A 27,277-nucleotide genomic window follows, 5' to 3' on the forward strand; every position below is an offset into this window, starting at 1 on the left:
CCAATCTCCTAGGCAAGGGCAGTGCTTACAAGCTCTTGGCTTTGCATTTGTATAAATGGTCTCCGCAACTTTACAGAAAATTACATCTGTAATAAATAAATCAATGAGCAAAACTTCGTCAGTGGCTCCCATTTCTCCTGTGCTGCCTGGACCTGTGAGTGGGCTGGCATAGCATCTCGTCACAATATCACAGGTGGTCGCGGCAGCCAATGGTCTTTACCTGGATCTCCTGGTTGACATGCTCCATGGCACCCGCTGTTTGGCGGCGCAGGCTTTCGGGCTCTCCTTCCGGACAGGTTCGGCATGGTTACACGCTCGCTTGGCAGGAGGCGATAACTGGCTGTCGCTCAGGCTGGCGTCACTGCAGGCGTCCTTCTGTCAAAACAAAAATATATATCTTTAGGAAAGGTGATAGGTGCGCCATCGGCAGCAAGTTGAGAACGGGGGCTTTGGGGGGGAAAAAAAAAAAAAATGCAACAACAGAACGTCAGGCCGGCGGATTAAGGGCGAACAATGAAATGAATGGTTAAAATCTGAACCAACAAGGTTCAATTCTGCTGCAGAAATAGACAACTCAGGGATTTAAAAGATGCAACAAAAACCAAGGTTTGTGTGGAAATTACAAAAAAGTCCGGCAGCGTCTGGATGTGATTAAAAAGGTTAATCGAGGACATCCAGAGCCTCTCAAATCTGCCGTTCGGGGATGGGTGCAGATACCTTATGCCGAGACGTCAACGCTTATGTGATGCTAGCCACTACTTACGGATAGTACAGACGGAAGGGTAGTCAGACAAGCCGGGGTCACGTAACAGGAGGACACGTATGATCACAGAAGAGTAAACAGGTCAAAATACGAGGGTCAGATTTCCAGGTGGGTACGTAATTGGTTCAGGGAGAAAAACAGACGTGGTCAGGTAACGGTCCGAAGTCAAAAGGCAGGAGGTCACGACAGGAACAGGGAGCGGGTAGAGAGCAGTCAAATAACAGCTCAGGGTTAGAAAACAAAAGATCAGAACACAGGCAGGAACACAGGCCATCAGCACAACTACAGAACCAGAATGTACGACTGGCGAGGTTCTGGGAGAGCAATTACCAGGAAGATGGAACACCTGAGTAATCGGCACCTCAGAACCAACATGGAATCCTGTGCTGTCAATCAACCTGGCAACTCAGGGGGGAAAAAAAAAAAAACAACACAGCAGAGCATCACCTAGTATGCAAGATGCTCTGCACATAGGAATTGTGTCACTGCCAGGTCTATAATCCAGGAAAGCGCAGCAGAGTATCTCGTAGTGTACAAGATGCTGTACACTGAGGAATTGTGAACGATCAGCAGGCGTTGTGCCCGTGTCCTGCTTGTTACAATATGACATGCGCAGGCATCTCAGCAGTTCTGTGGGTCGCTATTTGCTTCCGTAGCACAAGGTTGGAAAACATTAAAAATCGGCACCAAATCTGCAGCATGAGAACGCAGCCTAAAGTCACCGGACACGTTAAAGCATGTCAGAAGGCTGCGAAGAGAAAAAAAGAAAGAAAAAAAAAGAAAAAAAAAAAAAAAGGAAAAAGTGCCTTAAAAATAACATAAGGCTATGTCCGCACGTTGCTTTTTACCTGCTTTTTTGCTGCTTTTTCAACTGCAGCGTTTAATGGCAAAATGGTTGTGTTCTGCTTTTCAAGCAAAGTCTATGGGAATTTGGGTTTCTTGTCCGCACTATGCTGTTCAAACTGCAGCCTTTTTGTTGCAGAACTTTGGTCAAAAACTCAGCTTTGCAGGGCAAAACCCAAATGGCAAAAACAATTGACATGTCAGTTGTTTTTGCCATTTGGGTTTTGCACTGCAAAGCTGAGTTTTTGATTAAAGTTCTGCAACAAAAAGGCTGCAGTTTGAACAGCATAGTGCGGACAAGAAACCCAAATTCCCATAGACTTTGCTTGAAAAGCAGAACACAACCATTTTGCCATTAAACGCTGCAGTTGAAAAAGCAGCAAAAAAGCAGGTAAAAAGCAACGTGCGGACATAGCTTAAAAGAGAAACTTGGAGAATGACTGCATATTTCAGGATACGTTCACATCGAGTCTTCTAGTAAATAAAGCCCTTGTTTTTGGCAACCGGTAGGGCCGTCGTATATCACAGCTGGAGAGTGGCACGCGCTGCTGATGGCGGAGCCGGAGCAGAAGTTTATGAGGAATCCGGAGACTCCCCAGCATGAAGAGAAGACGCTGACGAAACGCACGTCAGGAACGCCCTGCTCCTCAGTCTGCATGGACATATTTATATACCTATTTTTTTATGGGTTTTTTTCCCCCCTTGTCACATCCCCACATTTTTTTTTTCTTTCAGACCTTTGATTTGATTTTTATCCGATTTATCACACTAATTTCTCCCTGACTACTGCTCCATCAGGTTTTTGTTCCACATGAGAAAAACAGACAATGTAACGGACACCTGGACCAAAAAAAAGCATGAAAATCTGATCCAGGGCAGATAAAAAAAAACAAATAAATAAACAAACAAAAACTCTCTGAATCCATGGCGGATATTCTGCCTGTAGTGAGGGACGGTTGACAATATGAATCCATAAGGCCCTGTGCGCACGCGGCGTTTATTTTCACCAACAGGTTTTGCTGCATGTTTTCTGCAGCAAAAAGAATTGCATGTCCCTTCTTTTCTGCAGGTACCTGTGTTTTTTGCCATAGGTAAATGGTCAAAAACCGCAGGGAACAAGCGGCGGCGAATCATGGTAAAACCGCATGCGGTTTTAGGGTGCGGTTTGCCGCAGTTTTTTACCGTGAGTGCGGTAATCTTTCAGGGCCTGCGGAATTTTAAGAATATTCCATTCTCTAGTGTGCACAGGGCCTTAGTGCGTGTTAGGCTATGTTCACACATTGCGGGGTCCCCAAACAGCGAGGCGTCCCCAGTTTTTTGGAAGTAGCTTTTTTTTTTTTTTTTACTGCCAAGAGTGTAGGTTTTACTGCAAACAAAAAAACACAGCCTTACTAGTGATGGGTGAATAGTAATAATAATAATTGTATTCATTTATATAGAGCTATTAATTCCACAGCGCTTTACATACATTGGCAACACTGTCCCCATTGGGGCTCACAATCTAGAGTCCCTATCTGTATGTCTTTGGAGTGTGAGAGGAAACCGGAGAAAAAACACGCAAACACGGGGAGAACATACAAACTCCTTGCAGATGGTGTCCTTGGTGGGATTTGAACCCAGGACCCCAGCGCTGCAAGACTGCAGAGCTAACCACTGAGCCACCACAAGACTGCAGAGCTAACCACTGAGCCACCACAAGACTGCAGAGCTAACCACTGAGCCACCACAAGACTGCAGTGCTAACCACTGAGCCACCGTGCCGCCCGTAACTATTTGTCTTTAGATTATTTGTAACTGAATACAGTATTCGTCATGAATAACGAACCTAATTGCAAGTGAATAGAGTACCCGAGGATTTTTCCAGAGCATATCCCAGAAAAATGCTCGGATTCCCCATTGCTTGGCATCAGGTTCTTTATTCGTGATGAACACCGGAATAGTACTTTGGGATTTGCTACAAATAATCCCAACACGAATCGTTAATATTGGATCATCAGTAACCCTTACACTGCTATACGGCAATCATGATGAATGTGCAGAGTGTAGGAACGCTGGCCCCATACAGTTTGGAGTTTGGATTGTAGTCGGCAGCACATTGCTGTGCAGAAGCTGCAGATGGATGTGCTGCTGACATAAAACACAAGGTCAAACACTGAGCAATGATGTCAGTTCTGCAGATTATCGGCCCGGGTACATGGACTGTAGTGGTCCGCACCCCCTCTCTTCCACGGGGGCACTTATTAAAAGGTCACTGGCCGTCTGAAGTGTTGGGATTGATGCCGCAGCACAGGACAACTTATTCTTTGTAGAAAGAAGCGGAGGCTGGACTGGGACTAAAGAGAAAAACTTGGCACACAGATCCGGACACGTGGGCACACATTCCTGCAGCATACGCTTGGCTCACGTCAGGGTTTTGCACAATATGTGGGACACATGTCACTGAACATGTACTGACAGATCACTATTCATATTAATATATAACTCCCTCTCTCTAATAATATAAAATATAATTATATATATATATATATATATATATATATATATATATACACACACACCTATTTCAATCTATATTCAATATCTACCGGTATATCTCTATATATCCATCTATATCCACATAATATCTATCTATAACTCTATATCCACATATCTATCTATAACGCTATAATCACATATCAATCTGTATCTACATAATATCTACGGTATATATCTCTATCTAAATAATATCTATCTATATCCACATACGGGATCTATCTATATCTCTATATCTACATATCTATCTATATCTCTATATCTACATATCTATATCTACATAATATCTCTCTCTAGATCTACATAATAATATCTATCTATATCCATCTATATCTCTATATCCACATAATATCTATCTCTATCTATATCCACATATTATGTAGATAGAGATATAGATAGATATTATGTGGATATAGATCGAGATAGATATTATGTAGAGATAGATATTCTGGGGAGATAGAGATATAGATAGATATTATGTGGATTTAGATAGAGATAGATATGTAGATGGAGATATAGATAGATATTATCTATCTCTATACCCACATATCTATCTATATCTACATAATGAAGGGAATTTTGTTTACTTACCGTAAATTCCTTTTCTTCTAGCTCTAATTGGGAGACCCAGACAATTGGGTGTATAGCTATGCCTCCGGAGGCCGCACAAAGTATTACACTTAAAAGTGTTAAGCCCCTCCCCTTCTGCCTATACACCCCCCGTGCTCCCACGGGCTCCTCAGTTTTGGTGCAAAAGCAAGAAGGAGGAAAAAGAATTATAAACTGGTTTAAAGTAACTTCAATCCGAAGGAATATCGGAGAACTGAAACCATTCAACATGAACAACATGTGTACACAAAAAAACAGGGGCGGGTGCTGGGTCTCCCAATTAGAGCTAGAAGAAAAGGAATTTACGGTAAGTAAACAAAATTCCCTTCTTCTTTGTCGCTCTATTGGGAGACCCAGACAATTGGGACGTCCAAAAGCAGTCCCTGGGTGGGTAAAATAATACCTCGTAAGAGAGCCGTAAAACGGCCTCTTCCTACAGGTGGGCAACCGCCGCCTGAAGGACTCGTCTACCTAGGCTGGCATCCGCCGAAGCATAGGTATGCACCTGATAGTGCTTCGTGAAAGTGTGCAGGCTCGACCAGGTAGCCGCCTGACACACCTGCTGAGCCGTAGCCTGGTGCCTCAAAGCCCAGGACGCGCCCACGGCTCTGGTAGAATGGGCCTTCAGCCCTGAGGGAACCGGAAGCCCAGCCGAACGGTAAGCTTCGATAATTGGCTCCTTGATCCACCGAGCCAGGGTTGATTTGGAAGCCGGTGACCCTTTACGCTGGCCAGCGACAAGGACAAAGAGTGCATCCGAGCGGCGCAGGGGCGCTGTACGAGAAATGTAGAGTCTGAGTGCTCTCACCAGATCTAACAAGTGCAAATCCTTTTCACATTGGTGAACTGGATGAGGACAAAAAGAAGGTAAGGAGATATCCTGATTGAGATGAAAGGGGGATACCACCTTAGGGAGAAATTCCGGAACCGGACGCAGAACCACCTTGTCCTGGTGAAACACCAGGAAAGGGGTTTTGCATGACAGCGCTGCTAGCTCAGACACTCTCCGAAGTGAAGTGACTGCTACTAGAAAAACCACTTTCTGCGAAAGGCGTGAGAGAGAAATATCCCTCATTGGCTCGAATGGTGGTTTCTGAAGAACCATCAGCACCCTGTTCAGATCCCAGGGTTCTAACGGCCGCTTGTAAGGAGGGACGATGTGACAAACCCCCTGCAGGAACGTGCGTACCTGTGGAAGTCTGGCTAGGCGCTTCTGGAAAAACACAGAGAGCGCTGAGACTTGTCCCTTAAGGGAGCCGAGCGACAAACCCTTTTCCAGTCCAGATTGAAGGAAGGACAGAAAAGTGGGCAAGGCAAAAGGCCAGGGAGAAATACCCTGAGCAGAGCACCACGACAGGAAAATTTTCCACGTCCTGTGGCAGATCTTGGCGGACGTTGGTTTCCTAGCTTGTCTCATAGTGGCAATGACGTCTTGAGATAACCCTGAAGACGCTAGGATCCAGGACTCAATGGCCACACAGTCAGGTTGAGGGCCGCAGAATTCAGATGGAAAAACGGCCCTTGAGATAGCAAGTCTGGTCGGTCTGGTAGTGCCCACGGTTGGCCGACCGTGAGATGCCACAGATCCGGGTACCACGACCGCCTCGGCCAGTCTGGAGCGACGAGGATGACGCGGCGGCAGTCGGCCCTGATCTTGCGTAACACTCTGGGCAACAGTGCAAGCGGAGGAAACACATAAGGGAGCTGAAACTGCGACCAATCCTGAACTAAGGCGTCTGCCGCCAGAGCTCTGGGATCTTGAGACCGTGCCATGAACGCCGGTACCTTGTTGTTGTGCCGGGACGCCATGAGGTCGACGTCCGGCACCCCCCAGCGGCAACAGATCTCCTGAAACACGTCCGGGTGAAGGGACCATTCCCCTGCGTCCATGCCCTGGCGACTGAGATAATCTGCTTCCCAGTTTTCCACGCCTGGAATGTGAACTGCAGAGATGGTGGAGGCCGTGGCTTCCACCCACATCAAAATCCGCCGGACTTCCTGGAAGGCTTGCCGACTGCGTGTGCCGCCTTGGTGGTTGATGTATGCCACCGCTGTGGAATTGTCCGACTGAATTCTGATCTGCTTGCCTTCCAGCCACTGCTGGAACGCTTTCAGGGCAAGATACACTGCCCGTATTTCCAGAACATTGATCTGAAGCGAGGACTCTTGCTGGGTCCACGTACCCTGAGCCCTGTGGTGGAGAAAAACCGCTCCCCACCCTGACAGACTCGCGTCCGTCGTGACCACGTCCCAGGATGGGGGTAGGAAGGATTTCCCCTTCGATAATGAAGTGGGAAGAAGCCACCACCGAAGGGAAGCTTTGGTCGCCTGCGAGAGGGAGACGTTCCTGTCGAGGGATGTCGGCTTCCTGTCCCATTTGCGTAGGATGTCCCATTGAAGAGGACGCAGGTGAAACTGCGCGAAAGGAACTGCCTCCATTGCTGCCACCATCTTCCCCAGGAAGTGCATGAGGCGCCTCAAGGTGTGTGACCGACCTTGAAGGAGAGATTGTACCCCTGTCTGTAGTGACCGCTGCTTGATCAGCAGAAGCTTCACTATCGCTGAGAGGGTATGAAACTCCATGCCAAGGTATGTCAGCGATTGGGCCGGTGTCAGATTTGACTTTGGAAAATTGATGATCCACCCGAAACTCTGGAGAGTCTCCAGGGTAGCGTCGAGGCTGTGTTGGCATGCCTCTAGAGAGGGTGCCTTGATCAACAGATCGTCCAAGTACGGGATCACCGAGTGACCCTGAGAGTGGAGGACCGCTACTACAGTAGCCATAACCTTGGTGAAAACCCGTGGGGCTGTTGCCAGGCCGAACGGCAGTGCCACGAACTGCAGGTGTTCGTTTCCTATGGCGAAGCGCAAGAAGCGCTGGTGCTCTGGAGCAATCGGTACGTGGAGATAAGCATCTTTGATATCGATCGATGCAAGGAAATCTCCCTGGGACATTGAGGCGATGACGGAGCGGAGGGATTCCATCCGGAACCGCCTGGTCTTTACGTGTTTGTTGAGAAGTTTCAGGTCCAGGACAGGTCGGAAAGACCCGTCCTTCTTTGGGACCACAAACAAGTTGGAGTAAAAACCGTGGCCCTGTTGCTGAAGAGGAACAGGGACCACCACTCCTTCTGCCTTCAGAATGCCCAGCGCCTGCAGAAGAGCCTCGGCTCCCTCGGGAGGCGGGGATGACCTGAAGAATCGAGTCGGGGGACGAGAGGTGAACTCTATCTTGTAACCGTGAGACAGAATGTCTCTCACCCAACGGTCTTTTACCCGTGGCAGCCAGGTGTCGCAAAAGCGGGAGAGCCTGCCACCGACCGAGGATGCGGAGTGAGGAGGCCGAAAGTCATGAGGAAGCCGCTTTGGTAGCGGCACCTCCGGTGGTCTTTTTAGGACGTGACTTAGACCGCCATGCATCAGAGTTCCTTTGATCTTTCTGAGGCCTTTTGGACGAGGAGAATTGGGACCTGCCCGCGCCCCGAAAGGACCGAAACCTCGACTGCCCCTTCCTCTGTTGGGGTATGTTCGGTTTGGGCTGGGGTAAGGATGTATCCTTTCCCTTGGATTGTTTGATGATTTCATCCAAACGCTCGCCAAACAATCGGTCGCCAGAAATTGGCAAACTGGTTAAGCGCTTTTTGGAAACAGAATCTGCCTTCCATTCCCGTAGCCACAAGGCCCTGCGGAGTACCACCGAATTGGCGGCTGCAACCGCCGTACGGCTCGCAGAGTCCAGGATAGCATTAATAGCGTAAGACGCAAATGCCGACGTCTGAGTGGTTATGGACGCCACCTGTGGCGCGGACGTGCGTGTGGCTGCGTCAATTTGCGCTTGACCTGCTGAGATAGCTTGTAGCGCCCATACGGCTGCGAATGCTGGGGCAAAAGAAGCGCCGATAGCTTCATAGATGGATTTCAACCAGAGCTCCATCTGCCTGTCAGTGGCATCTTTGAGTGAAGCCCCATCTTCCACTGCAAGTATGGATCTAGCTGCCAGTCTGGAGATTGGAGGATCCACTTTGGGACACTGAGCCCAACTTTTGACCACGTCAGGGGGAAAGGGATAACGTGTATCCTTAAGGCGCTTAGAAAAACGCTTATCTGGACAAGCATGGTGATTCTGGACTGCCTCTCTGAAATCAGAGTGGTCCAGAAACATATTCGGTGTACGCTTGGGAAACCTGAAACGGAATTTCTCCTGCTGGGAAGCTGACTCCTCCACCGGAGGAGCCGAGGGAGAAATATCCAACATACGATTGATGGACGCAATAAGGTCGTTCACTATGGCGTCCCCGTCCGGAGTATCAAGATTGAGAGCGGCCTCAGGATCAGAATCCTGATCAGCTGTCTCCGCATCATCAACCAGAGCTTCCCCCCTCTGAGACCCTGCACAATATGATGATGTCGAGGGAAAATCTAAGCGAGCTCGCTTAGTCGGTCTGGGGCTGGGGTCTGTGTCAGAACCCTCAGCTTGGGATCCAGGAGATACCCCGGGAGGACATTGTTGGTCCAGCTGAGGTGGGCCAGGGAACAAAGATTCAACAGAGTCCCTGTGCTGAGATACCGGCCTGGACTGCAAGGCTTCTAGTATCTTAGCCATAGTCTCAGAGTTTTGCAAACTCCGTCCCTGTCACCTGAACAGTGTTAGCAGGTGGCTCCCCCTGGGCCCCCCCTAGCAGAGGCTCTGGCTGAGCAAGTGCCACAGGGGCCGAACAGTGCACACAATGAGGGTCAGTGGAACCTGTCGGTAGCGGGGTCGTACATGCGGCGCAGGCAACATAATAAGCCTGTGTTTTGGCACCCCTGCCTTTCGTGGGCGCCATGCTATTATCTTCCCTGAGCAACACAATAGGGTATATAGCCAGAAATCAACTGTGCACTATACAGTGTAAAATAAACATATAATGTTACACTACTGCACAATGGGGCTAGCACCACAGGTGCTGCTTACCACCCGCTTAAAGCGGTTGTGAGGCCACCAGAGTCCCTGCCTGGGTCTCCCAGACTTTGTCCCCCTCTGCAGCGTCCGAGGAGCTGACAGGAATGCGTCCTGAGGAGAGGAGGGAGCCGTGGGCGTGACCCAGAAAGAGCGGGAACTGGTGCCCGCACTGTGCACAGTGAGGGGGGTGGAGTATGGAAAGCATGCTCCAGCCCTCAGTGCTGCTCGTTCTGAGCAGCGTCCCGCCCTTCCCCTGCCTGTCAGGGCTGGGGGTGGGAGGAAAGGAACTAGGCCGCAAAAAGCCGGGGACTCTAGTAATAAACGCGGCCGCCGTAAAAGCGCGGCCGGCGTGGAAGTCCCCGGCGCACTACAAGTCCCAGCCGCGCCGCAGTGTTTCCATGGCAGCGGCGGTCAGTGCGGCAGTCCCTATACATAAACACACTCAGCAACGCTGAGTGTGTAATGGCACATATTAACCCGGTCAGCGCCGCGGTCCCCGATGCACTAGCACACCCAGCAAAGCTGGAGTGTTGCTGTGCGTGGTCCCCACCGGGATACAGAGTACCTCCAAGTAGCAGGGCCATGTCCCTGAACGATACCCGGCTCCTATCCAGCAGGCTCCACAGGAGTTGTGGATGAAGCGCGGTCTCAGTGCCTGGAGACCGATAGGATCCCACTTCCACCAGAGCCCTGAGGGGGATGGGGAAGGAAAACAGCATGTGGGCTCCAGCCTCCGTACCCGCAATGGATACCTCAACCTTACAACACCGCCGACAAGAGTGGGGTGAGAAGGGAGCATGCTGGGGGGCCCTATATGGGCCCACTTTTCTTCCATCCGACATGGTCAGCAGCTGCTGCTGACCAATCTGTGGAGCTGTGCGTGCATGTCTGACCTCCTTCGCACAAAGCAAAAAAACTGAGGAGCCCGTGGGAGCACGGGGGGTGTATAGGCAGAAGGGGAGGGGCTTAACACTTTTGAGTGTAATACTTTGTGCGGCCTCCGGAGGCATAGCCTATACACCCAATTGTCTGGGTCTCCCAATAGAGCGACAAAGAAATCCATCTATATCTATCTATATCTACATAATATCCATCTATATGTCTATATAATATCTATTTTTATATCTCTACCTATATCTACATAATATCCATATCATATCTATTTATATCTCTACCTATATCTACATAATATCCATCTATATCTCTATATAATATCTATTTATATCTCTAACTATATCTACATAATAGCTCTCTCTCTCTCTCATATATATATAATTTTACACACACACACACACACACACACACACACACACACACACACACACACACACACCCCACAAACGTTGATGGTCATGCACCGCTGTAATATTGCCACGTAGAGCACCATTTAGCTCTCTTGTATACCCTACAGACACACAGGTGTTTATATCACAAACCTCACCAGTGGAGATCACGAATGTGGTGTGAACACGGCCTTACAGGTAAAGTCACACGTCCACACTGCCGGGTTAATTATGGTGCCTTTCTTTTATCCTTATGAAGCTGGTCACAGGGCCGACCTCTCCATCTCCCTCGCTGCAGTAAAAGCTGCCGTTTATTACATGTGTGTGGTTTATGCCCTGTGCGCACTTACCGGATTTTGCCGCGGATTTTCTGCATGTTTCGCTGCAGAAAATGTTCATAACATCTCTGCAGTGAATCACCAGCAAATCCTATGGAGAAAAAAAATCCTGTGCGGACTAGGCAGAATTTGACAGCTGCATGTTTTGCTGCAGGATTTCACTACATTGACTCCAATGTAATCGTGAAATCCCGCAGGGAATAACGCAGGCAGCAAATTATGTGCGGTTCACTGCGTTTTCCTGCGTTATTCCCTGCGGTATTTCGTGGTTTACCTGCGGTAATGTACATCGCTTGCCTGCGGTTTTGCAGGGAAGTGATGTCATTATGACAGGAAGAGGAAGCGGAGCAGAGAGTAAACACACACATCACAGACACACACAGACATAGAACACAGACAGACATATAGAACACAGACACATAGAAATCAAACGGAAATATAGAAAACAAAACACGTGGGCTCCGCTGTATATTTACCGTCCAGCCGAGGTTAGCACACAGCGGCGGCCCGGTATTCTCAGGCGGGGTTAATGTCCCCCGCCTCCCTCCCACCTCCCGCAGCCGGGAATATCAGCCGCAGCTGTCCCGGGACTGTCGCATCCATTATGCGGCACTACCGGAGTGTCCCCGGCTCTTCCTGCTGCCGTGATGCAGTAGCAGTCAGGGTAATATAAGGAGTTAATGGTGGGGGATCACCGCCATTAACTCCAGGCTTGATCATGGCAGCGTCTATGTGACAGCTGACATGATCAACCCGTAAGTAAAGTGAAAAAACACACAGAAAAATCCTTTATTTTAAATAAAAAACACAAATAAGCCTTGTTCACCCTTTTATTAACCCCTCCCGAAACAAAGCTCCGACGTAATCCACAGCTCCGGCGTAATCCACAGCTCCTGCGCTGCTTACATCCAGCCGCGACTGACACACAGCGCTGAATGAATGCAGCCTCGCAGCGAGACAGCAGAGGTAATTACCGGTCATTTCCCACGGCCGGTAATGTGAACTCACTACCGACCGTGAGAAATGCAGCGATCTATCCTCTGTCTATCTATCCCTCTATCTATCTATCTATCCCTCTATCTATTCTTCTGTCTATTTATCTATCTACTATCTATCTCAGAAGGAATTTTTTTTTTTCTTCAATGTGCTTTATTGCATTGAATGCAATAAAGCCCATGTACCAACCCGCACACGGCAAAACCGTGGCAATACCGCGGTAAAACGGCGGCAAACCGCATGCGGTTTGCCGCGGTTTTTTACCGCGGGTGCGGAAATCTTTCAGTGCCTGCGGAATTTTCTTAAGAAAATTCCATTTTCCAGTGCGCACAACGCCTTAAAAGAAGACTAATTTTATTTAACTAAAAAAATAAAATAAATAAATAAATGCACAGTAGGGAGGCTTAAGAAATGGTGTTAATAATTTGACTCTTATTAACCCCTTAGTGACGGAGCTAATTTTCACCTTAATGACTAGACCAAATTTTGCACTTCTGACCAGTGTCACTTCCTGAGGTTATAACTCTGGAACGCTTCAACGGATCCCGGTGATTGAGATTGTTTTTTTGTGACATATTGGACTTCATGCCCGTACTAAATTTGGACAATACTTTTTGCGTTAATTTATGAAAAAAATTGAATTTTGGCAAAAATTTGAAAATTTAGCAATTTTCAACTTTGGAATTTTTATACCATTAAACCAGAGAGTTCTGTGCCAAAAAATAGTTAATAAAATAACATTTCCCACATCTCTACTTTACATCAGCCCAGTTTTGGAAACAAAATTTTTTTTGTTAGGAAGTTAGAAGAGTTCAAAGTTCATCAGCAATTTCTCATTTTTACATCAAAATTTACAAAACCATTTTTTTTAGGGACCACATCACATTAGAAGTGACTTTGAGAGGCCTAGATGACAGAAAATACCCAAAAGTGACACCATTCTAAATACTGCACCCTCCAAAGTACTCAAAACCACATCCAAGAAGTTTAGTAACCCTTCAGGTGCTTCACATGAACAAAAGCAGTGTGGAATGAAAAAAAGGAAAAAAAATAAAATTTTACCTAAAAATGTTGCTCTCCCCAAATGTATTTCACTTTTAGAAGAAATAACACAACAAAATGGACCTCAAAACTTGTTACCCACTTTCTTATGAGCGCGCAGATACCCCACATGTGGTCAGAAACCTCTGTTTGGACAAATGGGAGGGCTCGGAACAGAAGGAGCAATATTTGAATTTTTGAAAGCAAATTTGGCTGAAACAGATTGCAGGTACCATGTTGCATTTACAGGTCCGCTAAGGTACCTAAACAGCAGAAACCCCCCACAAGTGATGCCATTTTGGAAACTAGACCTATCAAGGCTTCTATCTAGGGGTATAGTGAGCATTTTGGACTAACAGGTACTTCACAGATTTTGATAACGTTATGTTGTCATATTGAAAATTTTCATTTTTTTTCTCAAAAATGTTGTTTTAGCATCAATTTTCTCACTTTTTCAGGAGGTAATTCCAAAAATTTGACCCCAATGTTTGTTACCCACTTTCTTAGCAGCGTGGCGATACCTCACATGTGGTCTGAAACCTTTGTTTGGACAAATGGGAGGGCTTGGAACGGAAGGAGCAATATTTGAATTTTGGAAAGGAAATTTGGCTGAAAAAGATTGCGGGCACCATGTCACATTTGGAGGGCCCCTAAGGTACCTAAACAGCAGAAACACCCCACAAGTGACCCCATTTTGGAAACTAGGCCCCTGAAGGAATTTATCTAGATGTTTGTACCCAAGGGTCAGTTCTTGTGGATACGCAGGAACTGCTCGGACAACCAAGAAATCAAAAGACAGGCATCTCAATTAACTAAAAGATTTCTTGACAGGGGATATCCTGAAGAGGTGGCTCACAAAAGCTTCAATCACGCAGCAGTAAGGGACAGGCATGAGGTATTCAACTGTAAAACGAAAGAAGATGTAGGAGGTCAAACAAGACTGGTAGGCACTTTTGATGACCAAAACAATCAAATAATGAGAATCCTCAGAAAATACTGGGGAATCCGTAAACAGGATCCAGATATTAAGGATAACATCCTTCCTTACCCTTCAGTGACATTCCGCAGGGGCCGTTACCTCAAAGATCTTGTGGTCAAGAGCCACTTTGTGCCCCCAGAAAGATCCAGAAGTGCTTGGCTACTGACACGTGACACCGGCACATTTAGATGTGGGGCCTGCAAGTTCTGTAAGTTCATTTTTCCATCTAAAGAATTTCAAAGTGTGAAAACATTCAAAATTGAGTAGAGAACGGGTTAACGCCGCGCATCAGCCAACATGAAGAAGATGTGGAAATGTTGATGATAATGAACTATCTTTTTATTCCATAGGTCTATGCGTTTCGAGGTGAAAACCTCTTCCTCAGGACCAGTACATCAACAGAAGACTTCTGTTGATATACTGGTCCTGAGGAAGAGGTTTTCACCTCGAAACGCGTAGACCTATGGAATAAAGATAGTTCATTATCATCAACATTTCCACATCTTCATTTTGGCTGATGCGCGGAGTTAACCCCTTCTCTACTCCATTTTGAATGTTCATCCACGTCTGGCAGCAGCAGACGTCAGAATCTCATGCGCACTAGTGGTTGTGACTTTCACAAACAAATTTGGTGAGTGTATATTCCTATATACCGTACCTATCCATCTGGTATTACACTATTAGCGCTCCTTATTTTCAGATTTGCAAAGTGTGATAACAGGAAGAATATACAAAAACAGAAATTTTGCCAATTGTCGTACCCAAGGGGTAATCTATCTGTACAGCTGCGAATGTCCTAAGAACTATATAGGGAAGACAAAAAGACAATTTAGGGTGCGGATAGGTGAACATCTTGGTGATATCCGCAACCAGCGGGATACATCAATCGCACGACATATGAACCTCCAACATGGGGGTCAACTGGAAGGAATTAGGTTCACATCAAGCGAGACAGTACCAGAGCCCGAAAGAAAAAGGAGACTGGGACAGTCTCCTATTGCAAAGAGAAGCAAGATGGATCTTCTGGATGGGCTCTGTACATCCTTATGGCCTTAACGAACAGATTAGCTACACGTCCTTTATCTAAAACAAATGAGACCTAGCCCCCACAATTTGGAATATTCGTCTGTAGGAGACCTTCCCTCTCTATCTAGTTCACCCATGTGATATCAAAGGGTCTACGGTTACAATAATACTATGTTTGTGACCTGGGTACATAGATATTATGATTACATACATAATTCACTGTGTGCTCTAAACTCTCGTCACCTTTAGAAATTATGCCTTGGGTTCCTAGATTATATAATCATCATTGCTGCGCCAATAATGTTTGTGATATGAGAGATATTACTCTTTACATAAAATTAACTGTGTCTATTAGGACAGATGACACTGGTATAAAATTATTGCACCTTGGTTTTAAGATCCCTCATCAATATTCCTTCATGTTATGAACTATGGTCTAATGGACTTGAATATATATATATATATGAGATGACTGATATCTATATCTCAATATTATAAGATATGGTCCAGATAGTATTGTCCTTATTGGGTTTAGTATTGTGTGACGTTTTGGCTTGGAATCATGCTTAGCATAGAAATAATTGACTACAGCGCATGCGCTAGCACGTTGTGCTATACTAAAAGGAATGACAACAAATCACTGCGCATGCGCTAGGACGTTGTGCTATACTAAAAGGAATGACAAATCACTGCGCATGCGCTAGCACGTTGTGCTGTACTAATAGGAATGACAACAAATCACTGCGCATGTGCTAGCATGTAGCGCTATGCACATAAAATAGAAATTACCAACAGCGCATGCGCTAGTACTTAGCGCTATGCACAAACATCATTAGGAACGTTAATGACTGGCATAGGGGATTGAGTTCGGCGATGCACACTACCCGATCACGTGACCGGGTGATGACGCGGCCATACTTCCGGCTGTAACTCGAGGATCGCAAAATACATGGCGTAACGTCACTTCCGGATCCTCCTTATCCCTGTGATGGCGCGAAAAACTCCCTTAAATAGCGGTCAGAGTTTCAGTATGGTCAGTGACCGTCGGACGCCAGACCTGGGATCTACGTCCTCAACTATATGGACTGATACAAGGTAGGACTCTTTTATCCACCAACAACTAGGAGCACATAGTCCAGTATTTAAAGATGCTTGTTTTATTAATAGACACCAGGGTTTGCTGTGGACATTACTTTGCCCTATTTTTGCTCCACTGAGGGACAGCAACCAGGTATGAGATTACCCTTTATGGGGTCTTCAGAGTACGGGTTATTTTATATCACATAAGGATAACTCGAATTATACAATATACAGGAATATTGGTTGGACGTACCCTTATCCCAAGTGCATGAGGCTGCATGAATGACCACCCCAAAATAGGACAGTGGCTGGCAATCTGGAATGATTAACTGTTTACTCCTCATGCACATACAAGGTATAGCTCTATTGTTCCATTGTTTGTTGATATATGACCACTAGGTCTCATACTATGGGCGGTACTGATGATGCTCTCTCCGCTTCTGGTCCTATCAGGTCCTTAATGGTGAACTATTAGCTGTGGTGGTAAGTAATTATTCTAATACTCTACAGCCACTACTGTGGGTGATTCAAGCATTGTTTACTGTGGACACTTCTATGTATATGAAGGTAATTTGTGATTTTGGAAAGTATATAGGATTGCTATCATACATTTTGTTGATTTTTTGGCACCCACACTGCTAGTCGTAAACAACTTGGCATCTTTATTATGGCCTCTAGATATATTCTAGTAACCTAATGGATATTATTGACGATTAAAGCTGTGAGTGCTACCAATGCATCAGGTAGTATCCTTGTATTTGGTACAATAAATATTACACCCTAGAAAGATTGTACTTCAGCCTACTTATATGTACTAATGAATTGTTTGTAATATATATATATATATATATATATATATATATATATATATATATATATATATATATATATATATATATATATATATATATATATATATATATATATATATATATATATATATATATATATATATATATATATATATATATGTGAGACTACATATGGGTATGTCTTGTGATTGACCGGCTGAAGTGTAATATATTATCTCCTATACCATCCAAGTGGAAAACTGATACAACCAGCGGTGGTCAGTATGAAGATTAAAATGAATACCGTATTTTTCGCTTTATAAGACACACCCCAAATTTAGACATAGAAAAAAAAAAAGGTGAAAAAAAGAAAAATGGGGTCAGTCTTATACTCCGGTGTTCTCTTACCAGAGGGGGGCAGCAGTGGTGGTGAAGCGGGGGGGGTCACAGGAGGCAGAGGTTGTGCTGGCAGGCGCGGCTGGTCAGTGGCAGCGGGGTCCGTGGTGGCAGGTGCGGTGGCATCCGTGGTGGCAGGAGCCGCAGGGATCCGTGGTGGCAGGCACCCGGCTGCCGCCCGCCCGCAGGCACAGGCACCCGACTGCCGCATGCACGCAGGCACAGGCACCAGACTGCCGCCCGCACGCAGGCACCAGACTGCCGCCCGCACGCAGGCACCAGACTGCCGCCCGCACGCAGGCACAGGTACCCGGCCACTTGCACGCAGCCACAGGCACCCGGCCGCCGCACAGACAGGACCCCCCATGTAAAAGCTATATTCGGATTTTAAGACGCACCCCCCCATTTTCCTCTTATATATATATATATATTGAACTTATGTGGGATCATTGGATCTTTAGGCGACGAGGTTTTCTTTTGTTACAGATTGTGATTAAAATAATTTTTCAAGATTTTTATTCAAAAGCCCCTGATGAGCCCTGGATTATCAGTAAGGGCGAAACGCGTTGGGCAATTCTTGAATAGCAAATAGTTTGTTTTGTAATTGCGTGCTATATCTATTCTCATCTACTATTGAGCACACAGACTGATCCAAAAATATCTGACGACCCCTAAAGCCCCAAACCCCTATATGTCATGGTGATGATACAGACAAATTAGCCACAGTGGACTGTGCACTTCTTCCTCACTGTGGTGTTACCGCTTTGGGGTGTTTCTATTTACTAGAGGGAATGCACCCTGCTTAATTAGGGAGGGCATCATTAAGGGACTGAGCCGTCGTGGAATGGGGGCGTCACCTCATTTAGGACACCGACCCCCGTAGTCTAGGAAGGGAAAAGGATAGGGATACATTTCTCTCCTTTCTCTTTCCTCATTTTAAACTTTAAGGCTATGTTCACACACTGCGTTTTTTACCTGCGTTTTTGCTGCAGAAATTTCTTGAGAAATTCTTGTAACCTTTCTGCAGACATTCCCCAGCAAAACCTATGGGGAAAAAAATTAGCTGTGCACACACTGCGTTTTTTTCTTAAGAAAATTCTTTCAGTAGATTTTCTTAAGAAAAAGAATGAGCATGTCACTTCTTTTCTGCAGCTAAGGCGGCTTTCACACTATGTTTTTTTAACATGCGTCATGAACGTTTTTTTGCTGTAAAAGTGGATCCTGCTTTTACAGCAAAAAATGCATGCTAACGCATGTGTTATTTTGCAGGATCCTGGCACTGGATGTTTAGGGGCGGGCATTGGAGTCATGTGATCGGGAGTGAGGGGAACTAAACGTGCCAGACTGGGAGCCGGCTTCTTATAACTGCGGAGGTTTGTAACCAAGGTAAACATTGGGTAACTTGCTTGGATACCCGATATTTACCTTGGTTACGAGTGTCCACAGCTCTCAGGCGGGGGAGGGGGCGGGGGCGAGGGAGAGGGAGAGGGAGAGGGAGAGGGAGAGGGATGAGAGGGTGGAGGGAGGTGGAGAGAGGGAGGAGAGAGAGGGACTGATCACCCGAGACTGGTTTCTGGGCATGCTAAGTAGAGCAAGCAGGATCCTGTCTCAGCATGCCAGCGTTCACATGCGTTTGCATGCTGTTTAGTCAGGATCCAGCAATTTGCAGTATTTGGACGCAGCTCAAAAACGCTACAAGTAGCGTTTTTGAAAAATGTTAAAAAACTGCAAGTCTCTGGATCCTCACTATAACGCACGCAAACGCAGGTGAACGCATGTTAACGCGAGTCCATTGCAAATGCATTGAAATGAAAACGCATTTGCACTGGATCCGCTTTTGCGTTAAAAAAACGTTCATGACGGCTGTTGTTAAAAAAACGTAGTGTGAAAGCGGCCTAACTGCGTTATTTCACTCCATTGACTGTAATGTAATCATGAAATCGCGCAAGTATAACATAGGTAGCAAGTGATGTGCGCTATTCCTGCGTTATACCTGCGTTATTTCGCGTTTTCGGGACATTGTGTACATCCCTGCACTGCGTTTTCCAGGGAAGTGATGTCACTAGGAGAGGAAGAGGAAGGAGAAGAGAAAAAAAAAAAAATAGCGTGGGCTCCGCTGTATTTTTACCTTCCAGTCGAGGTAAGCACACAGCGGCGGCCCGGTATTCTCAGGCTGGGGAGAGCGAGGGACAGGGTTAATGCCCCCTCCCCCTCCCGCAGCCGAGAATATCAGCCGCAGCTGCCCCGGGACTGTCGCATCCATTATGCGACAGTCCCGGCGTGTTACCGGCTCCTCCAGATGCCGTGATGCTGGGGCAATCCAGGTAATATGGAGTTAACAGCAACCAATAGCTGCCGCTAAGTCCAAGATTAGTGATGGCAGCGTCTATGACACGCCGTCACTGATCTGAAAGTGAAAGTAAAGAAACACACACACACCGAAAAATCCTTTATTTTGAATAAAAGACAAAAAGCCCCTCTTTCTCTACTGTATTAACCCCTCCCAGACATAGCTCCGACGTAATCCACAGCGATGTCCCCCGGCGCTTCCAGCCCTGCTCCAGCCACGTGTGACAGTTCTCCACAGGTCAATGAGCGAGTGCTGAATGCGGCTTCTGAACGAGGCTGCGGGGAACTACAGGACATGTGAACACACTACCGGCCGCGAGAAGTGCAGTGTGTGGGGGGAAACATCATAAATAAAGCTGGAATATCTATCCCTCTATTATCTATCTATCCCTCCCTCCATCTATCCTTCTATTATCTATCTATCCCTCCCTCCATCTATCCCTCTATTATCTATCTATCCCTCCCTCCATCTATCCCTCTATTATCCATCTATCCCTCCATCTATCCCTCCATCTATCCCTCCATCTATCCCTCCATCTATCCCTCCATCTATCCCTCCATCTATCCCTCCATCTATCCCTCCATCTATCCCTCCATCTATCCCTCCATCTATCCCTCCATCTATCCCTCCATCTATCCCTCCATCTATCCCTCCATCTATCCCTCCATCTATCCCTCCATCTATCCCTCTATTATCCATCTATCCCTCCATCTATCCCTCCATCTATCCCTCTATTATCCATCTATCCCTCCATCTATCCCTCCATCTATCCCTCCATCTATCCCTCCATCTATCCCTCCATCTATCCCTCCATCTATCCCTCCATCTATCCCTCCATCTATCCCTCCATCTATCCCTCCATCTATCCCTCCATCTATCCCTCCATCTATCCCTCCATCTATCCCTCCATCTATCCCTCTATTATCCATCTATCCCTCCATCTATCCCTCCATCTATCCCTCCATCTATCCCTCCATCTATCCCTCCATCTATCCCTCCATCTATCCCTCCATCTATCCCTCCATCTATCCCTCCATCTATCCCTCCATCTATCCCTCCATCTATCCCTCCATCTATCCCTCCATCTATCCCTCCATCTATCCCTCCATCTATCCCTCCATCTATCCCTCCATCTATCCCTCCATCTATCCCTCCATCTATCCCTCCATCTATCCCTCCATCTATCCCTCCATCTATCCCTCCATCTATCCCTCCATCTATCCCTCCATCTATCCCTCCATCTATCCCTCCATCTATCTATTATCTGTCTATTATCTATCCCTCTATCCCTCTCTCTCTATCCCTCTATCCCTCTATCTATCCCTCTCTATCTATCCCTCTATCTATCCCTCTCTATCTATCCCTCTATCTATTATCTGTCTATTATCTATCCCTCTATCCCTCTGTCTATTATCTATCCCTCTATCCCTCTGTCTATTATCTATCCCTCTATCCCTCTGTCTATTATCTATCCCTCTATCCCTCTGTCTATTATCTATCCCTCTATCCCTCTGTCTATTATCTATCCCTCTATCCCTCTGTCTATTATCTATCCCTCTATCCCTCTGTCTATTATCTATCCCTCTATCCCTCTGTCTATTATCTATCCCTCTATCCCTCTGTCTATTATCTATCCCTCTATCTGTCTATTGTCTATCCCTCTATCTGTCTATTGTCTATCCCTCTATTATCTATCCTTCTCTATCTATCCCTCTCTATCTATCCCTCTCTATCTATCCCTCTCTATCTATCCCTCTCTATCTATCCCTCTCTATCTATCCCTCTCTATCTATCCCTCTCTATCTATCCCTCTCTATCTATCCCTCTCTATCTATCCCTCTCTATCTATCCCTCTCTATCTATCCCTCTCTATCTATCCCTCTCTATCTATCCCTCTCTATCTATCCCTCTCTATCTATCCCTCTCTATCTATCCCTCTCTATCTATCCCTCTCTATCTATCCCTCTCTATCTATCCCTCTCTATCTATCCCTCTCTATCTATCCCTCTCTATCTATCCCTCTCTATCTATCCCTCTCTATCTATCCCTCTCTATCTATCCCTCTCTATCTATCCCTCTCTATCTATCCCTCTCTATCTATCCCTCTCTATCTATCCCTCTCTATCTATCCCTCTCTATCTATCCCTCTCTATCTATCCCTCTATCCCTCTCTATCTATCCCTCTATCCCTCTATCTATTATCTATCCCTCTATCTATTATCTATCCCTCTATCCCTCTCCCTCTCCCTCTATCCCTCTCTCTCTATCCCTCTCTCTCCCTCTCTCTCTCTATCCCTCTCTCTCTCTATCCCTCTCTCTCTCTCTCCCTCTCTCTCTCTATCCCTCTCTCTCTCTATCCCTCTCTCTCTCTCTCCCTCTCTCTCTCTATCCCTCTCTCTCTCTATCCCTCTCTCTATTATCTGTCTATTATCTATCCCTCTATCCCTCTCTCTCTATCCCTCTCTCTCTATCCCTCTCTCTCTATCCCTCTCTCTCTATCCCTCTCTCTCTATCCCTCTCTCTCTATCCCTCTCTATCTATCCATCTATCTAGCTATCTATCCATCCCTCTATCTATCTAGCTATTCCTCTATCTATATTATCTATCTATCTTTCTATATTATCCGTCTATCTTTCTATATTATCTATCCTTCTGTCTATCTATCCCACTATCTATCCCTCTATCCATCCCTCTATTTATTATCTATCTAGTATCTATATCTATCCCTCTATACTCTATCTATTCCCCTAAATATCTATATCTCTGTATTATCTATTTTTTTTTTTTTTTCAATGTGCTTTATTGCTGTAAAGGCATTAAAAAAACGCAGGGACCAACATGAAAGAAAACGCACCGAAAACGCATGAAAAACACACCTGCGTTATTGGTGCGTTTTTTAACGCAGGTGCGCTAATCCTTCACTCTCGAAATTTCTTAAGAAAAATCATTTTTCTAGTGTGAACATAGCCTAACTATTTATGTATGTGAATTTGATATCAATAAAATCAAGATTTTCACTGCAAATCTACCAATACCCAGCTGTCCCTCAAAAATTTCATTCCAAACAAGGAGAAGACTGATCAGAGATACAGCCGAGAGGCCCATGATCACTCTGGATGAACTGCAGAGATCTACAGCTGAGGTGGGAGAGTCTGTCCATAGGACAACAATCAGTCGTACACTGCACAAATCTGGCCTTTATGGAAAGTGGCAAGGAGAAAGCCATTCCTCAAAGATATCCATAAAAAGTGTTGTTTAAAGTTTGCCACAAGCCACCTGGGAGACACCAAACATGTGGAAGAAGGTGCTCTGGTCAGATGAAACCAAAAGCGAACTATTTGAGCACAATGCCAAACGATATATGTTTGGCGTAAAAGCAACACAGCTCATCACCCTGAACACACCATCCCCACTGTCAAACATGGTGGTGGCAGCATCCTGATTTGGGCCTGCTTTGCTTCAGCAGAAACAGGGAAGATGGTTAAAATTGATGGGAAGATGGCTAGAGCCAAATACAGGACCTGTCTTGAAGAAAACCTGTTGGAGTCTTCAAAAGACCTGAGACTGGGACGGAGATTTGTCTATCAACAAGACAATGATCCCAAACATAAAGCAAATCTACAATGGAATGGTTCACAAATAAACGTATCCAGGTGTTAGAATGGCCAAGTCACAGCCCAGACCTGAACCCAATCGAGAATCTGTGGAAAGAGCTGAAAACTGCTGTTCACAAACACCTCCATCCAACCTCACTCAGCTCCAGCTATTTACAAAGGAAGAATGGGCGAGAATTTCAGTCTCTCGATGTGCAAAACGAATAGACACATACCCCAAGCGACTGCAGCTGTAAATCGCAGCCAAAGGTGGCGCTACAAAGTATTAACTTAAAGGAGCCAAACAATATTGCACGCCCCGATGTTCAGTTATTTATTTTTTAAAAATGTTTAAAGCAATAAATATTTTTCTACTTCACAATTGTGTCCCACTTGTTGTTGATTCTTCATCAGAACATTAAAAATTTAATCTTTATGTTTGAAGCCTGAAATGTGGGAAAAGGTTGAAAAGTTCAAGGGGGCTGAAAACTTTCGCAAGGCACTGTATATATATATGTATATACTGTAATTTTCAGATTATTAAACGCACTTTTCCTCTCAAAAATTTGGGAGGTGAGTGGTGTGTCTTAAAATCCGAATTTAGCTTACTGGAAGGGGGGGGGGGTTGTTGGGTGTGAAAAGGGGTTAAATGAGGCAGGGGTAATGCTATGCGGGTACTCCAGTACCACCTCTGCCTCCTGTGACTCCCGCTGCGCCCTATCTCTGGTAACACACTAGCAGATTATAGAACAGCCCCCATATTTTTTACCTTTTTTTTTTTTCTCTAAATTTGGGGTGCATTTTATAATCTGGTGCGTCTTATAACAAATACGGTATCTAGCTTACAGAAAGTTGGAGAAGCCAGAGGAATCCACTTTAATGAATATAGTCAGGTTGAATATACAATACCAGGTGCAGGGATTCTATAGAATGAGCCTACACAGACAATAAATGTGCTCACTCAATGGAAAAAATAGGCTAAAAGTAATTGCAAGGGAACAAAAAAAAGATCCCAAAAAGGGTTAACAAGTTGTAGTAAAGCACAGATAGGGAAGGGGGAGGTAAACAGCATACAGGGAGTCTGGGGGCTGCTGACCTCAGAGGGTCTTTCTGAGGAGCCTTCCTGTCTGCACAGTGGCTGTTCCAATTACAGTGTGGATAATGCAAAACTACAACTCCCAGCATGCCCTCAGTAAGGGCTAGGGACAAACATGGTCTAGAAAAACAGACAGAGAAATCTGCAGCAGATGTGAATCTGTGACCCCTGGATTCCTGCCCGAGGGGTCCGCACACGGCTCAGCCCCCTGCACTGGGGCACAATACAGCACGAAAACAAGAACACAATGAAGAGAAAACTTTCTCCGGATGCCTTGTCCATCTGGTGTAATCAGTTTTGTGACTGACGCGCTGCAGTTTGTGTTCTAACTGATGTGACTAATCCTGGGGAAAAAAAAACTGATCAGTTGTTTGTTTTTTTTATTTCACTCCTTTTTGAAAGGTTATTGGGTTGTGGGGTGGGGGGGGGGGAGGGGGAGAAAAAGAAAGAAGAGAAAAAGAAAGAAGAGAAAAAGAAAGAAGAGAAAAAGAAAGAAGAGGAAAAGAAAGAAGAGGAAAAGAAAGAAGAGGAAAAGAAAGAAGAGGAAAAGAAAGAAGAGGAAAAGAAAGAAGAGGAAAAGAAAGAAGAGGAAAAGAAAGAAGAGAAGAGAAAAAGAAAGAAAAAAAGAAAAGAAAAAGATTTTTACCAGACAGGAATGTACACATCTGAGCATGCTCAGTTGGTAAAATACAAATTCGTCACAGAAATCCGTCATTTGACGGATTACGACAGATTCCGCCCCTATAAGCTTCCATTATAACCAACAACGGAAGCTGACGGAATTCAGCATATTGCGTCGTTTTCAACGCTACGTTTTTATGAGCGTTGAAAACTACGCAATGTGCTGAATTCCGTCGGCGTCCGGTGTTGGTTATAATGGAAGCCTATAGGGGCGGAATCTGTCGGAATCCATCAAATGACGGATTCTTGTGACGGATTTGTCTTTTACCAACTGAGCATGTTCAGAGGGGTACATTCTTTTCAGGTAAAATCTCTCTTGCCTCTGAGATTCTATTCATTCTAGCTCCCTGTGTCAGTCTGCACTGCACCTCTCAGATTCTCTCTCTAGCTTACAGTGTCAGTCTGCACTTCTCTCCTGGAATTCTATTCATTCCTCTCTCTCCCCATGTGTCAGTCTGCACTTCTCTCCTGGAAGTACAGTCATATGAAAAAGTTTGGGCACCCCTATTAATGTTAACCTTTTTTCTTTATAACAATTTGGGTTTTTGCAACAGCTATTTCAGTTTCATATATCTAATAACTGATGGACTGAGTAATATTTCTGGATTGAAATGAGGTTTATTTTACTAACAGAAAATGTGCAATCCGCATTTATACAAAATTTGACTGGTGCAAAAGTATGGGCACCCTTATCAATTTTTTGATTTGAACACTCCTAACTACTTTTTACTGACTTACTAAAGCACTAAATTGGTTTTGTAACCTCATTGAGCTTTGAACTTCATAGGCAGGTGTATCCAATCATGAGAAAAGGTATTTAAGGTGGCCACATGCAAGTTGTTCTCCTATTTGAATCTCCTATGAAGAGTGGCATCATGGGCTCCTCAAAACAACTCTCAAATGATCTGAAAACAAAGATTATTCAACATAGTTGTTCAGGGGAAGTATACAAAAAGTTGTCTCAGAGATTTAAACTGTCAGTTTCCACTGTGAGGAACATAGTAAGGAAATGGAAGAACACAGGTACAGTTCTTGTTAAGCCCAGAAGTGGCAGGCCAAGAAAAATATCAGAAAGGCAGAGAAGAATGGTGAGAACAGTCAAGGACAATCCACAGACCACCTCCAAAGACCTGCAGCATCATCTTGCTGCAGATGGTGTCACTGTGCATCGGTCAACAATACAGCGCACGTTGCACAAGGAGAAGCTGTATGGGAGAGTGATGCGAAAGAAGCCGTTTCTGAAAGCACGCCACAAACAGTCGCCTGAGATATGCAAAAGCACATTTGGACAAGCCAGTTACATTTTGGAAGAAGGTCCTCTGGACTGATGAAACAAAGATTGAGTTGTTTGGTCATACAAAAAGGCGTTATGCATGGAGGCAAAAAAACACGGCACTTGCTATCCACAATAAAATTTGGTGGAGGTTCCATCATGCTTTGGGGCTGTGTGGCCAATACCAGCACCGGGAATCTTGTTAAAGTTGAGGGTCGCATGGATTCAACTCAGTATCAGCAGATTCTTGACAATAATGTGCAACAATTAGTGAAGAAGTTGAAGTTATGCAGGGGATGGATATTTCAGCAAGACAATGATCCAAAACACCGCTCCAAATCTACTCAGGCATTCATGCAGAGGAACAATTACAATGTTCTGGAATGGCCATCCCAGTCCCCAGACCTGAATATCATTGAAAATCTGTGGGATGATGTGAAGCGGCTGTCCATGCTCGGCGACCATCAAACTTAACTGAACTGGAATTGTTTTGTAAACAGGAATGGTCAAATATACCTTCATCCAGGATCCAGGAACTCATTAAAAGCTACAGGAAGCGACTAGAGGCTGTGATTTTTGCAAAAGGAGGATCTACAAAATATTACTGTCACTTTTATGTTGACGTGCCCATACTTTTGCACCGGTCACATTTTGTTTAAATGCGG

At 45.4% G+C, this 27,277-nt stretch overlaps 1 protein-coding gene across 2 annotated transcripts in view; it reads right to left on the bottom strand.

Moving 5' to 3' along the window:
• The window catches only part of ATAD2B (ATPase family AAA domain containing 2B), a 346,160-nt gene that overhangs the window by 285,852 nt on the left and 33,031 nt on the right, over nt 1-27,277 (bottom strand). For both annotated transcript variants that reach the window (XM_075341155.1, XM_075341154.1), the window contains exon 2: nt 221-375. In XM_075341155.1, the coding sequence (XP_075197270.1) occupies nt 221-375 (155 nt within the window). The remainder of the gene's footprint in view (nt 1-220; nt 376-27,277) is intronic.

Source organism: Anomaloglossus baeobatrachus, chromosome 3, assembly GCF_048569485.1.
Source record: "Anomaloglossus baeobatrachus isolate aAnoBae1 chromosome 3, aAnoBae1.hap1, whole genome shotgun sequence".
NCBI classification, from domain to species: domain Eukaryota; kingdom Metazoa; phylum Chordata; class Amphibia; order Anura; family Aromobatidae; genus Anomaloglossus; species Anomaloglossus baeobatrachus.